This window comes from Thalia democratica, chromosome 8, assembly GCF_965202585.1.
Source record: "Thalia democratica chromosome 8, ktThaDemo2.hap1.1, whole genome shotgun sequence".
Taxonomy (NCBI): Eukaryota; Metazoa; Chordata; class Thaliacea; order Salpida; family Salpidae; genus Thalia; species Thalia democratica.
Window position 1 is genome coordinate 36,991,555 of NC_139172.1, and position 16,719 is coordinate 37,008,273.

General features: G+C 24.7%; 1 protein-coding gene across 1 annotated transcript in view; it reads left to right on the top strand.

The window, feature by feature from the left end:
- Positions 1-15,935, top strand: part of LOC145842389 (transmembrane and coiled-coil domains protein 2-like) — a 36,958-nt gene extending 21,023 nt beyond the window's left edge. The window contains exons 7-15 of the mRNA XM_082949818.1: positions 1,402-1,447; positions 1,740-1,841; positions 6,475-6,606; positions 6,812-6,923; positions 11,739-11,959; positions 12,171-12,280; positions 13,699-13,834; positions 14,159-14,365; positions 15,009-15,935. Of these exons, the coding sequence (XP_082805944.1) occupies positions 1,402-1,447; positions 1,740-1,841; positions 6,475-6,606; positions 6,812-6,923; positions 11,739-11,959; positions 12,171-12,280; positions 13,699-13,834; positions 14,159-14,365; positions 15,009-15,101 (1,159 nt within the window). The 3' untranslated portion in view covers positions 15,102-15,935. The remainder of the gene's footprint in view (positions 1-1,401; positions 1,448-1,739; positions 1,842-6,474; positions 6,607-6,811; positions 6,924-11,738; positions 11,960-12,170; positions 12,281-13,698; positions 13,835-14,158; positions 14,366-15,008) is intronic.
- The last annotated feature ends 784 nt before the right edge of the window (positions 15,936-16,719 follow it).

Below are 16,719 nucleotides of genomic sequence, written 5' to 3' on the forward strand. Positions count from 1 at the left end.
TATTTGTGTGTTGTGATAAAAATGGTTGTTCTTTGAACTGTAAAGTTTTGAAATACGTATAACAATGTGATTTTTTTGCTAAAAGGTAACAAAAAGTTAAATCGTATGACCTGTTGTTAAACTGTTTTAAATTTTGTTAGTTGTTTTCTAACTGTATATTGACAACAAGTTTTGGAAAGTTTTAAATCAAGCTTTGTTCCAATTGATTTTATTTTTATTTTGAGGTAAAACTTTGTTGTTTTTTGTGTGTATTAGATTTGTTGAAGTTAAATATTTTATAAATTATTGGAGATAAATGTTTTACTGTTTGTTTTTTTTGATGTTTTTGTCAACTTTCAGTTTACAAATAGTAAATCAATTTTAATCATAGTTAATTTGATTAATATTAGGTGAACTGTACTTTTAAATTTTTATAAATCATATGTTCTTAGTTTTAAGTAAAATTTAAACGTTTTTAGTTTGTAGTAAAGTTAGTTTAAAAACTATAAACTAACTTTAAACTTTATTTATTTTAATTTGTTGGTTCGAATTTTAGTATATTTTACGTTTTGGATAATTTATAAGAAATTTTAGTCTTAATCATTTCAAATAAATTAAAATGCAATAAAAATATGGAAGAAATACTTTTAAGGTAGTTTTTCTAAATGACAAAAATTTAAACATTTTTTTAAAAAGGTTTGACTTTCAATAGTCGTCGACTATTACTAATCACTGAAAATATGAATAATAACTTAGTAAACTAATTTAAAAAAATATTATTTTCTTAATGTCTAATCATTTTTTGCTCATGTTTTATTTTACTATCTATTACATATTTACAGTTATTTACAGTATTCTATTACAGTTTTACTTTTATTCTGTCATCAAAAAATTATACAGAACCTAAAAACAGTTTTGTTTGTAATAATAGTTTCAATTTTTTTTTGAAATTTTCATGGTAAAACAAGTAAATAAGATTACTAAAAGAGTGTTAAAAAAATTAACTTTAAAAACAAATTAAATTCACATCTTCATTTCAAAATCTGTTTTTAAAAATACTATTGTAATTATTACCTCATTACCAACGTGGAGACAGTAACGATGTATGTACAAATATTAAGAAACAATTAACATTTTTTTTTTAGTTTCATTTTTTTCGATGTCTAAATAAGTTTTTTTATTCTTTTTGGTCCACAAACCATTTCAAATGTGTTACAATTGTATGAACTTACTATGACGTATATTGATGATTAAATGCAAATAACAAGAAAAATAACAAACAGCTGAAAATTGTTTTTAAACTAGTTGCCTTATTAATTTTCTACTTATTTTTGAGCATTAAGTATTTTAATCATTGTTATGACGTCACAAGTCCTTTACTTATTATGACGTAGCATACTTACTTATTATGACGTCACACAGAGAGCAGATAGCGGTGGAGCAGCAGCAACAAGACGACTACTTGCAGGTTATTGTTATTAAATATTTATTACTAAAAAATTTATTTAAAAAACAAATTTAAAGTAGCTTAAAGAGCATCTTATCAATGTAGTTATACTATTTAAGAAATTTTTTTTACCTTAAATTTAATTTTATACTAAAAATAGATCTAAATAACTAATTTTTTTTAAACCTGGGAAAAATTAAAAAAACTTGGAATATTTTTTCGGCAACCCTGATTTTAACTATTAATACCTACAGGCTATTATATTCTTTTTATTAAAACATTTAAATCGTGTTCATATTATTACTACTTGCAGGAATTTCTCACACTGACCAAAAGAACTAGCAAACAGCAAATGGGAAAAGTCAGGGGCGTTTTCGACAACAAGATCAAAAAACACAAGGATATTATTGATAAGGTTTGTATTATTATAATTAAATATGGTAAGGTGCTCAATAACAGAATAAACACAAGAGTATTTTGGTAAGGTCGGTTTAAAAGACCATCTTAATTTTACTCAGTTCCTTTTTAGTTATTTGACCAATTACAAGTTTTTTTTTGGGATTTAATAAATAAATCATAAGGGCAACGTTGAAAAAGCTAGTTGTATGATGTCACAATGACTTGTTTATCCTAACGTAGGAGAGTTTATCTTGTAAACTTAAATGCTTTATTATTATGATTATCTATTATAATATTTTTTTTTCTAAAGAATCTAAAATCGACAATGCATTTTAGTCATTAACAAAATAGTACACTTACCAAGCTAGACAAATTCAAGTTTTTTTGTAAATTTTATTAGTTTACCTCATTAGATAAATGTATGCTTCTATACACTTTAACTATTCTAATGAGTAATTTATCATGAGCCTTTAATTTTTTGTAATTGAGATAAAAAGTGATTGAAACATGTTAAGTTTTATTATTTCAATTTATAGTTTTTCATGTGGGATTCATAAAAGTTTTGATTTTTCACTTACCTGGTAAAATATCTGGTTTCAATCTTTCAGGAAAAGTAGAGCACTTGTGATTGTATAGAAAATTAAGTAAATATATATTTAACGATGTTATTAGTTAATATATTAAATTAAGTCTTCAAAGTATAAATTTAAGCGCTAGTTAAAAAAGATCTTAGCGAATCAAGTTCACTGTAATATATAATTTGTTATTATTATATTAAATAAGTTCATTCGTGTCCAAGCATGTACTATTGTTGAAAAAATGTAGATAAAAAGTCTTACTGTAGTCAAAGGTTACTAAACAGTTTAGTTCACATGAGCGAACTATAAAAGAATATAGCGTGTATGATTTATAGAATGAACAATACTTCTCAAACTTTTTATATAGTCTGCTGCCCATAAATACATATCAAATTTTATATCCAAATAAAAAACAGTTTGTTCATCTTTGCATACCAAAAATTAGTAAAAATACAAATATATTTAAAAAATAAATATATGAAAACTATAAATTTACCATATACGAAACTATTTAAGAAATTACGTTTGTTTTTGAAAAAAGTTAACTTTAAACTTAAACATGTTTTTACATTTTATTTCTTAATTCGTAAAAAGTATTAAAATACTAAAATTTATTTTGTACATAAATTATTGTGGTAGCATTTTATGTCTATAAACGTACTTAAATTTAATTTCTTACTGTCTGCTTTATTTTGATAGTAAAAGATATAGTTTAATTTAGTTTTTAAGTAGTAAGTGTGTTTAAAACTCTAAATTTATGTTTGATAGTTTCAAGTTTAGTTATAATTAACGTTTTACTTTTATCAACATTGACAACTTTATGTTTGTATTTTTTTTTGTTCGATTGTAAATTGAATATGTGCTGCCAAAATAAAAATGTTAAAAATTAAGCGTAAACTTATGTTTTTATTTCAAAATAGTTCACAAGGGTATGGTTTATTGAATACTTTTATAATCAAAAATTGTAGTATAGTATAAAATTTACATACAGATTTTTATAAAAAATTAAAAAGTGAAAATTACGTAGTATGATTATTAGGAATCTTATATATTGGAAAACATATTTGTAAAGCTTTTTCCAAAAACACATACTTTAAAAACCATGTTGGTTTGGAAATATTATAAAACCAAGACCAGATTTCAAATTAAAAACTTTGTTTGTCTGATTACTTTTGTTTAGAATGTGTTTCAGGACCTAGAATACAACAACTGGATTAAAATAATTTAAAATGTTATAAATTTTAGTCTTTAAACTTGTTTCAAATCAAGAATATTAATACACGATGTAGCTGTATATTTCATACAAGCTTTAAGTTTAAATGTAAGACATGTTCAAACTTTAAGTTTTTAGAAGTCAGTCATTTAACTGTAGTTATGTTTACTTTGATATGAGAAATTTTCTAAAGAAACATTTTTTAAAATTAAACTGTATAAAAATTTGCATAAAACCTGATATTAACTGAATGTAACATATTAGCTAGAACTTTTTTAATTCTTTTCCACATTTAAATTTATCTTATTTGATTTCGATTTAAAGCAAAATAAGATAGTTTTACAAACTAATTTATAATATTTGAGTTACTGCAAAAACTTTAAACTATACCTAAAATAAACACTAGTTTTAAATCTGTCATTAAAATTCAGTTGAAATGCATTACAAAGTTTTAATTATAGAAGTTTACCAGTACATAATACACCCACATATACTTTTTGAAACTAATAAGTAGTTCTTCAAATATCAGTTTTATTCTCTAGTAAAGTTATGTTTTGAAAATTTTATTTATTACATTGAAAATTTCTAAAGGCTTTCTAAAACATACAAGTAGTTTAAAATCACATTTCAAATATAAAAAAACATCATAAAATTATTAGTACACGAACTAATTATGCTTTAAAAAACAAACTGTATACTTGTTTGAAATCACAGTTCAAATGTAAAACAAAAAAGAAAAAAGTTTATTTTTGACGCGCCAAATACTTTTGAATAATTAATTAAATTTAAATTATTAATTCACCGCCCGGCCTTGTTGTTTGTTTTTAATTTTCTGCCTTCACTTTTTTATTTTTTGAAAACTCCACGCTTTTTTCTTAATGGGATTTCAAAATCCGAATGCGCTTTTGTTTGAAAGTAAATTTCAAAACAGATTTGTGTGCTTGTTTATCTATCTTAAATTTTTTAAATAAAAAAATATGTGGAAAGTTTCGTATGTAATTACTTAAATAGTTTATTAAAAGTTCAAAACTACCTTATAAAAATTTAGTATGTAAAGCAGTTATTTAAAGTAGTTCAATACAAGATTTTTTGTTCTGATTTACTTTGTAGAGTTGAAATAAAGAGGATTTAAGAAATGCTCATCATAGTAACTAAAATTTTTATAATTAGTATAATTAGAATCTGAGTCTGAAAAAAAGATTTCAACTTGTATTGTGAATGTATTAAATGTTTGTAGTAATTTATACAATATCTAAATGTAAAATTAACAGTGAAAATATTGTAGTTAAAATTACTTGATCAAAAATTTATAAGACTTATAAATTAAATGGAGCTTTTTATTTCAATTTTTTATATAAGTTCATGAAATATCTATTAAGCTTAAAATTATGAAGTTTATATAGTTGAAAAATGATTATTAAAGTGAGTATAAAGTATATAATTTTCAAATTGTAAAAAAAAACTTATTATAAGTCATTCAACTTGTTACAAAGTAGAAACTGTTCTTATTTAAAAAGCACATTTACAAAACACATGGCTTGAAGTTATTACTAACAACATTAATTTATCATAGTTAATAACAACACTGCTATGATCTATGTGACAATTTTGCGATACTTTAGGTCATATAGTTTTGTAACAGCTTATTTTAGTTTGTATCAATAACTATATAGAAATGTTATGTTTTATAAAAAGTTTTTTTTTGGAATTAGCTTTTTTGTTTAATTTCAATTACCTTAAAAGTGTTCAACAAAATAAACAAAAATAATGTGGCATAGAATGATAGATTTTGAATTATCTTACCAAGTCTTTAATAAAGCATTTAAACTTTGTTATATTATGAAGCACAATTAAATTTTAGCTACTAATTTAAGGAAGTATAGACTTATACAATGCAAATACACAAAAGAAACCTAGCTCTGTACGCTAGTATTGTCACTCGAAACCGCAACTAAGCATTATTACGTCATAGTTCACCTGTTTACATTTCGTAACACTACACAAAACTTTTGCAGACAATTGGTTAAATAATGTATTACTTCATGTTTGTTTAGGAAAAGTTTTGTAGTGCTTTCACTAACACTTTGTTTGCAGCAAGTTTTGTTATACGGAAATGAGATGTTAAAAGATTTAATGTTAAAATTTTATACAAAAAATGTTTTATTATACGGAAACGAGATATTAATAGATTTAATAATAAAATTTATAAAAAAATGTTGACAACAGAAAATTATGCTTCAAGTGTTCATATTTCAGATGTTGTGTAGACAATTTTTTAAATTTTATTAAAGAATGAAAAATTTTTCATTACAAATGTTTAATCTTTTCGGCGCACTATTGAAAACATTAACTTTATTCTTGTAAATATGAAACGTAGTGTGCACAAAAATATTTGAAAGTTTTTGAAAAACTCATGTGTATTAGGTTTGATATTTATTTATCCTTAAACAATGCTGTTTTCCATTATTAAGTTTAAGCTTTTTGTTTACATTATTTTGTCCTAAATCCATCTGCAAATATTTGCAATTTTTTATTAAATTTAGAAAAACTTCCCAGAAAAAGTCTATGCTTTATTTTTTTAAAGATTTTTTCTATCACTTTCAAAATGTTTTGCAATATTTTTCTTAATGATAAGTTCATTTCAAACATTAACTATATGAAAAATTATACAAAAGTTCATAATATTATTCTTTAAATTAATTCCAAAAAATAATGAATATTATTATAATATGCCACCACGGCTGCTCCTAAAAAAGAAGTTTTACTAGGAAAAACAAGAACTATAGGTTAACATACTTTAAAAACCACTTCAAATTTACTGTAATTTATTTTCCACAAAAAACAAATATTTCTCACAGCTGCTCCTAAAGAAGAAGTCTTATCAGGAGCGGATCAAGAACCTGGAATCAGGGGGGAGGGATCCGAACAGGAACCCACTCAGGGACGGGGTGAGCAACCTGAAGGACTTCAGCGGGGGCGTCGTCAGGAGCGTGAGTTGCCATGGTAACCTGTTTTGTTAGGGACTGTTACACTTACTAAGTTTATTAAAGTATTAATATTTTTTTAATGAAGCCTATTTAATATTTACACATTTTTTTAGATACTCACAATGTAATCAAATGTTAACTATGGTAACTATTAACCTACATACTTGAACCCTGCATTTTTTCAAAGATAGTTCATGTATTTTTTCAGGTGGCATCGAAACCGAAAGACCTGGCCCTCAGGATTCGCAACAAGTTCGGAAGCAGCGACAACATAACCAATGACAACTCGAGAACTTCGGAAACTGGGGACGCAGACCCAAGTTAGTTGTCATGACAACCAAAAATGATATTATTAGTACCCTGTGCCAATTCACCACTTATTCACATAAATTTTAAAAAGATTGTTCCAAGTTAAATAAAGAAGGATTTAAGTCTACTTAATCTATATTTAAGTAAGTCTTCTGCTAGATGAACGTGTTTATTTGTTTTAAAAGTCTGAGAAATTAATTGCGTCCATTGACTGAAGGAATTCAGTTCACTTACACTGTAATAACAAGTAGTGATATTTTTCTTCAAGTCGATGCACTTATTTATTTACTTGTTTTTAACATTTTTCAAATCAAGGAAAAAGAGTTCATCAACTGAATAAAAGTTGTACATCCGCTTAATTTAAACATAAAAATAATAGATCATCATTTGTTGTTTGGCGTAAAATCTGTGCTTATTCTAATGATTTAGAAATGTTTCAATGTTTTTATTATAAGCACTTATCAGGGTTGCCACTTTACCTGGAAACCTGGAAAAATCTTGAAAAATCTGGAATTTGACAATTTAGGCAAAAAAAAACTGGAAAAACCTGGAACTTTGAACAAAAATCATTAAAAATAATTGACTAAAAAAATCTATCATATAAATAAAAAAAAGTTTTCATCAAAATATTTTTATATTAAAAAACATAATTAAAGTAGCTTTACAGTATCTTTTCAATGTTTTTATACTATTTAAGACAGTGTCTTACCTTTAACTTAACTCTAAACTATAAATATACCCAAAAGTATGTACTTTTAAAAACCTGGAAGAAATTTGGAAAACCTGGAAAAATTTTTGAAAAAACGAGTGGCAACCCTGACTTACAATTGATTTTATCGTCAAAATTGAATAACTTTGATTGAAAAACACAAAATGTAAAGCAACTCTATGCTAAATAAGCAGCTTCTTAATGCTGACAAGTCATAAATGTATAAAACATCCAAGTAAAGTCAAAACCTGGTTCAATATGTGTATAAACCATAAGTGTCAACATTTCAAATGAGTATCATTATTTATTATAATATTATATAAATATAATACTGTAAGTTTTTTTTTTATGTTTCTAAATAAGTATTAGATTCTTAGTTAGGCACTTTATTCTATTGAGTCTTTAGTTTTAAAATTTTGTGCACAATTAATTACACAAAAAAGTTTTTCAAAAAGAAATTATGTATTTATAACTATATAAACAATCTATATACTTGATTTATTATTAACATATTTAAAAATTTACAAGGTGTTTAATAATGATAAGTAGTGAATTACAACATAAATTGTCTTTATAATGTATTTTAGTCGTTAAGAAAAACTCAAAGTTTATGTTATTAGCTTAAAAAAGTAAATACTTTGACATTTCTCAAAGTTTTATAAATTTTTAATGAGTCCTTGGGTAACTTGACATATATAAACAACTTGTTTTTACCAAATTTATGTTTTAATCATACGGAGTTTAAGAAAAAAATTAAATTAGTTTGCTGTAAAATTAAAAGTTGTTGTTTTTTAGCTTGTTTGTTGTTGTACAGAAATTCATTTATTAATATTTCATAAATAGTTTTGTAAATCATAAGTGCCTGTCATTTTGTTTATGTACAAAAATGAAAATAATTTTGAAGAATAACAACAAATTTTAAAAGAAAACTAAATTTTTGTATGAATACATGTGTCAATACAATAAATAGTTAAATTACCGTCATATAAGTTATATAAACAATAAAAAAAGGCATAAAAATAAAAACACAAAAAATAGTTCATAGCTTATTTCTGGTTGTATTGGAACTGATGAAAGGTTAGAAAAAAGATGAATAAAAAATTAAAAGTCCTTCATTAATATTTCATAAATAATTTTGTAGCTCATAAGTGGTTGTCATCTTGTTTATGTACAAAAATTAAAATAATTTTTAGCTACGAGAATAAAATTTAAAAGGAAAACTACATGTTTATAATAAGACGTGTTAATAAAATATAGATAATCTTTAATAAAACTGAGTGTTTTTTGAACATTTTCAATCTTATATAAAGTATACACTATTTTTGCAACTAAATGTATTGGATAACTGAACACAATTTAAGTTTTAATGCTTTTAAGACATATTTTAGATTTCCGAAGTATTTTGTTAGGTTGTTGCTGTTTATGTTAGGTTGTTGTATTTTGTTTTGAAAGCTTGAACTTTTTTAAAGAGCCTTAAATTGTTTATACTTTTAAGTAATTTTGTGGAAAAATAATGTTGTTGTTATTCTAAAAACTTGTCTATACTTCGTCTAGGATTGCAGACTTTGTTTAAATTTTTACACTTTATTGCTTGTTATTGTAATAAAACTGTTGTAAACAAAACAAAATTTCATACAACATTTTAAAATTAAATTTATGTCTTTTTTAAACTTTTGCATGCTTTGTCTATATGCTGGTTGTAAATAACTGGCATTTAAGCATGTAAATATTTGTAAACCAAAGACTTTTTAAAACTTTTTGTTGGTAGAATTTAAGTACTTGCGGTTACTTGGTATTTTGTTTTATAAACAAAAATGAATTCCTTGAGTTTTTTGTACAAGAATGTAAAAATAAATGTTCATTTTAAGTTGAAGTAATAATAATGAAAAATTACTGGGTTTTATCTGAGTTGTATTTCTACTAAATAAGACTTGGTAATGATAACGTTGCACTTATTTTTTTGATGAATTAATTAAAAAGTTGTACTGCAAGATTGGACTTCACATTTGTAGCAAACTTTTTTTATAAACTAGTTTGTTATGACACAATTACAAAATGAAAAAAAAAGTTTTTAAAAAAGCATAAAGCAGAGGTAAAGTAACCAAACCGGTTAATTACCCACACATTAAATAATTGCTTACTGTTGAGTATCATGGACTTTTAGTATAATTTCATTTAAAAATTGCTAAATGTATCTCATCTAAAGGTAGCGTAAGAGCTTTGGTTTTGAATTTTATCAAGTTTTGTTTAGTCACTTGTTTTCTGAATAAAAAAATTGTGCACAAAACTTCCTGGGTTTAGTTTTTACAACAAAACTTATTCCAATTTTGATAACTTGTTTTTTTACCAAATATTATATTAGTAGTTTAAATTTGAACAAAAAAAAACTCCACAAAAAATATTTTGAGCACCAAAAGGTTTGTATGGATTTCAAAAAGTGTGCACTTTAGTATGACTTATTTATTAAAATTTCCAATTTGTACAACTTTTTTAAACTTGACGAACTTATGCTCTCAAGAATAATAGAAAAATATTGAAAACATCTGCGCACTCTTGGCCGTTGTAGCAAAAGTTTTGTGCAAAAATTAATACTGTATATATATACAGTTGATAAATGTACGCAATTTCTTTACTAGTTTTTATCAATAACTATCATCAGTCAAAAACCTAAACAGTATTAGTATAACTAACCGTAAAAGGTTGATTGCTTTTAATGTAGATAAAAGTTAGACGTTTAATTTAGTGTGTGTTAAAATTGATTGAGTTTTAAATTTTCAGTTTGTGATAAAGTTATTGCAATAAATGAATACAAACTAACTTAAAAATAAAGTACGAGTTTACAGCGTTATAGAAAAATTACTTGTGCATAAGATATTTAAAAAAAACAAATTTGAACAAAAAACTACGAACAATGATTAAGTTGAGTTGAGTATTATCAACAAGTTCGGATTAAATACGATACATTGAGTATTTTTAACCTAACAATATATATTTTTCGATTTAAAAAAAGTTTATCGTAAGTGCTTTAATTCTTTTTTCATTTTTAAATTAATCTTTTGTTTAATTCCACATTGTAAGAACGATGTAGTATAGAATAAAAATAAAAATACTATAAGTTTATAAATTTAGTTTTTGACTAATGATAGTGGTTAAAAACTAGATAAGAAATTGCACACATTTATCAACTTAATGTATACGTATCAAAAGGTACTCATAAGCATTTTTAAGTATATTCATTGGTGCTATTGTGTCACTGCTATTACAATAGTGGTTACTTTGAGTTTTAATGCTGAATGGTTTTTTACTTACAATTACTTTGAGATGATCTTAAAGTCTTTATAAATATGTTCATAAAGATTTTTAAATCGCTATGCTTATAGTTTTTTTATAATAAGCCTCTAACTACTTTCAGCTTTTAAATGTCATTTAAACATTGTATACAACTATTCTTATTGTGTTTAATACTGTTTTTTATACAATCATAAATGTGATATAACTACAAAACCAGTAAATTGTATTAATTGAAAAAATTATATACAGTTACTAAAACATTTTAGCATGTCCTCAATTGGTATGTTTTTTTTTTCTAATTTTTCTAAATTTTAGACCTATGTTAGACAACAAAAACTGTTGAAAGAAATAAAATTTTCAAGTTAGGATTTTATATTTAGTAAGTATAGCAGTGACAGAAGGTGGAGTGCAAAAAGTATTGAAAAAAGTTTTGAGATTATTGTTAGCATTAAAAAAATTGTTTTAACTTATAACAAATTTTACAAATCAAACTAATGTTTCACTGAAGTTTTAAAACGAATACAAGTAGGTTTACAAAAACTGAAATAAAAGTTAGTTAAAAATGTTGACATAATATTAAAAAAAAAAAGTGTCATAAATAAGATGCAGAAATTTACGTTGCTCAATTGAAATTTCAAAAATCGAAAGCTCTAGAACCTTAATTGATAAGCTAGAAAAATATAAAAAATGGAGCAATAATATTATCAAAAAAATCCAACTTATTCACTTTACAGTTTTGGTTTTCTTTGAAACGATAGGACTTGGAAAAAATATATACTTTATCATAATATCATTAAATAAATTAATAAAAACAAATGACTAACAGGCAGATACCTGAGTGACGATGTGAGCTCCAACTCGGAGATCGAACCTCACAGCAGGTCCCTGCTCCACGGAAACGGCGACAAAAATGTCCGCGTGCGCAGTTGGAGCCAGCTGAACAGGGGAAGCCCCGATTACGCTGAAGTGAGAGAAGAGAACAACAGGCTTAGGCAGCAGCTGCAACTGATCATGCAGAACGTCATGATCATCCAATCAGATGTCGTGGTTCGTTTGTTTATTTTATTTTATTTATACGTTTTTGGTTTGTTTTAACCAGTATAATTAACTAACCAAAATACTTGCTAACTCTAAGTCTATCGGTTTAAAAGTGGAAAACATTACTAATTTATTATTTAATGCAGATTTTAACTAAACGTATGCAGACTATATTCTCGGCGATTAAATAAGATAAGTAATAATATTTTTAATTTCGCAGGAGATAAAAGAAGCTCAAGCAAGAGTGAATGATAGTTTAGAAAGAGTCCAGGAAAGGGCTAGGGAGGATTTTCTACAAGTTCTTACTAATTTCGAAACTGAAAAAATCAGGTATTTTTTTGTTTATTTCAATTATTTTGTATAAAGTTTTGATTAGTTACTATCTAAAAAATCAGGTGTTTTTTGATCAATTATCTTAGACTTTTAAGTAGTTTCGAAACGAAAAAATCAGTTTTTTGCTTGTATTTATTAGTTTTTTGTGAACAATAAAATTTGTTTGAGTTGTATTTTATTTAGATTTGTTCAAGTTGTTATATCTACTAACAATTTTTTTTATCAAGCATTTCGAATTTTGATAGCTTAAATATTTTCTGATTGCTATGTGCTTCAAAAATACTAAATATTAATGTGTGATAAAAAATTATAGTTAGTTATAGTTAAAAAAATTAATTTGATAAAATTAATTCTACGCAATAATAACATTGCCATTGTGAGAAACATCATAGTTATATGTTCTGTAATTCACAATCCTTAACTCTTTTATATATTATTACCCACCTTTGCAAGTTTTCGTACAAAACATTAATATTAAAACTGTAACTTAGTAAAAAAAATTTGTTTCAATTTTTTTTAATATTTTTTTTACTTCTTTTTATGTACAAACTTTATCTTCAAGTATTTATTTTGTGTGTAGTTTGTAATAAAATAAAAAAGAAGTCTTTGATTTGTTTATATGTTAAGCTAAAAAGTAATTTTAATTTGTTGATATAATTATAAGTTATCAATTTTGTAATATTTATAAGTAAAATCTAAAAACAAGGAAGTATTTTTACTCACATTTACAAATAAACAAATTACACAATATATAAAAAATTTAACACGTAAATAATGGCTGTATTTATGAATCATAAAAGCAATTAAAATATATTTGCATTAGATTAAAAAAATAACATTAACTAAGAATGAAAAGAAAACTTATTTCATCAAAACTAACTTGAAAACATTTTTTGCGTGTTTTTTTATTAACAGTACAACATACTTTTTAAATATATTTCTTAAACTTATGTTAGTGTATTTTAAATTTCTTACATTTAGATACAATCAAGTTTCGAAAAGCATTTTTCATGCCCTTTTTATTTAATCTTATAGTTATAAATAATTAAAATTAGAAAAAAAGTATCCAAAATAAATGACCTTTACAAAAATGAAAATTAAACGAAAATATTTAAATTCGTATTACGCATTATTATTTGTTGTACTTTGTTTCTTTGCCGTTTTATAAAACATAAACTTCTTTTAAATATAACATTTTGCTTAATTTTTTCATGAGTTAACAGCTTGAGCTTCATTTATTTTTCAAGATATATATAAGCTTAAACACTGTAAAGTTTTATTTTTTATCTAAGTTTTGTTTTTCTAAATAATAATAGTTTCCGCACTGAAATGTAGTTTTTCTTTGATAATTTATATAGTAAGAATAAAATAAATTGTTTATATATATATATTTTGATACATTAACATTTCTACAGGAGTGAGCGGGTGGAACATCAGGTCGGAACGTTGGTCGGTTTTCAGGAATCAGGTTTGGACAGGATCAAGGAAGAGATCAGACAGAGCCAGGATAAGTTCGACTACCACCTTCAGGAAAGAACAAGAGAACTTCAGGTGTTTATTATATTAGTTGGTATTTTTGTTAAAAGTATGTCTATATTTTTGTGAAAGACTTTACAATTAAATAAATGAATATTTTGTTTTTAAAATTCTTTAAAAACTCAAAAGAACTTATTTTCTATACTTTGGGCTGAGTGAATAAGTGAATAGTGATGTAAATTCGAAAATAAATTTAAAATTCTTAAATTTTTACATATTTATACTCAGGTTTTATAAAGTTTCAAAAAATAATTCCAAAAAGGTAGTAATCACTGTCTCAATTAACTTACATCAGCAAAACGCACTTACTAACAAAAGTATTAAATCAAATTCTCCCAGGAGACGGTTGCCAATTGCAACCAGCGTCTTCAGGAAGTCGAGTCCGAGCACAGAAACAGCATACAACAAACAAGTGACAAGCAGGGTTCTGGCGAGTACAACGAAGTGACCAGGAAGTTGTTCAACGTCGTCATGGCGTTGTTGAGTCTTGTGCTGGTGCTCATAGCTGCCGGGAGCAACTTGGTCATAAAAATTACACAAACAAAAGTGAGATTATTAAATTATTTATCCGTCAAAATATAAATCTAAAGTAATAAAATAAAAAGTTTGTTGCTCAAAATAACAAACTAAAGTAAAACTGTTACGTATACATTAACAATCTTTCAAAAATAGTACTTAAAATAAGTAAAGTGTAAAAGTTGCTGGGACCAAATTGTTAACAAAAGTACTATAGGTTAAACTAAGATAACGATAATTGTTCTGTAAGTACGTTGTTTAATTCTTTTTTTTTTTAATGTTTTAGATTAAAGATTTTATTTGTAGTTTTTTGGTCAACTGGCTGGTAAAAGTCAAACAAATTAAAGTGAGATTGTTACATATATACATCTTAAAAAATAATTCTAAATGTATCATTAAACACCAAACTATAGTTTTAGACAGAAAAATAGCAGAAAAAGCAATTTTTTTAAGGCTAGAGAAATTTTAAACGTAAAATAAGAAAAGTCTGTAAAAATATTAGTTAAAAACTAAACTATTTGTAACTAAGTCGTTATTCAAAACATTGTTTTAACCAGTAAGTTTAGTAAGTAAACATTTAATAAATTGATTTGTGAAAGTCAAAGAACACGAGTTAAACTTAAATTGTATTTTATTTTAATTACTACTTAACAATTTTAAAACTTTTACACAGGCTCGTATATGGAGCTTTACGATTTTCGTCGTTTTACTTTCCGTTTCAATAAAGTTCCTGCCAAACATCCTGAAACATTTTGAACTGAGCTGACACTAGTTTCTTGATTGGGAATTTTCGGAAATTAGCATAAGGCTGCAAAACACTGAGATTTTGTTCAGGGATTTTGTTAAGATTTTACGGGAGAAAGGTCACATTTAGCCAAAATTTTGCAGTTTTTAATTGATTTTAATTATATATTTTTTATTACTCTTTACTTTTTAGTTGTTACTGACGAAATTTCCACTGTTTTTATTCTTATTTTATATTTGAATTTATCGAAAGTGTCTGACTACGTATTTTGTACTTTCAGTGTCTTTTTACTAACTTTTTCTATCGACTGTAAAAACAAATACGGCTCATCTTTGTTTTTAAAAAATATGATTTAGAGTTAGTTTTTATAGAATAATATTTATGTGTAAAAAAACAAGAGTAAATTTACCTTTTTTTTTGCAACTTAACCAATTCCAGTTAAAATATATAGATGCAAGTTAATTTTTAGTGGTCAAAAAAAAAGAGTAATAACTAAATGTTTCTAAGTACTCTAAAACTGAGATTTGAAGATCATTTAATAATAGTATTATTCATAATTAATCAGGAGCTTACAAAAATTTTATACAACTTTTCTACAGCCACGAAAACTCAGGTAAATTATCGCGATACAAAATATTTATTCATGTTCCATTTTTTTAATTACTGTTTTTTTTTGCTGTTTTTTTTTCCACTTCGCATTTCATGTATTCTACGAATTTTCTGATTGAATCATAAAAACAAAACTTTTTAATTGTGGCACACATTTTAAATTGTGGCCTAAATTTACCTAGATTTTTTTTTTGTTTTTACGTTGGTTGGTTTGTAATTAAAGTTCTCTTGTTAACTAGAATAAAGTTTTGGACCGTTTAATAAAAGTTTTTATTTTCTTCTTCACTTTTGAGTGAAATGATAAGTATTTACTATGTATTAAAGTTTCAGTATCTAAATAAATAGTTTTTTTTTATAAACTTTTTTCAAAGATAAATTTTATTCAATGTAAGTAGATCATCGTTTTGAAATACGTTTTTGGAATTTTGTTCCATGTTTTTGTTTTCAGCTTTTTTATTTTTTTAAATGTTTAAATTAAGCTAGCTTTAGTTGAAATATATTATCTAGATAAGGCATCAGCGGAACAGTTTTACAACAATAAAATGTTTAACAAATGTACTTAGTTAAAATATTTCTTTAAAATTAACACAAAATGACATGTTAAATAATAGTTAACCGTTTTTAAAAACTGTCATAGTACTCTGCACAAAAGAAATATCTAAGTTCGTTAAAAGCTAAAATTGCTATGGTTTGTAAATCTGTAATAAATTAAAATACGCTAAAAAATATCTGTAAAGTATTAATATATTTTTTTTTTTAATTTAACAAACCAATTAAATTCTTTAACTATAAGTTCAATCTACTTGTATGTGACATTTATAATCAGAGTCTTGTATGGTGTTGTTTATGCAGTACAAATGTTATTTGCGGTAGATATTAATGCTTTAGTTTAGTATATATTGTAGATTAAAAACAGGCTACTTGAGTAATATTATTTTTATTGTAAAAAACTCGTTTATTTATTCTTTAAACAAAAAGTTTTCTCTATTTCGTGCAAACTAGTACTGTAATCAGCTTTCATAAAACAGAA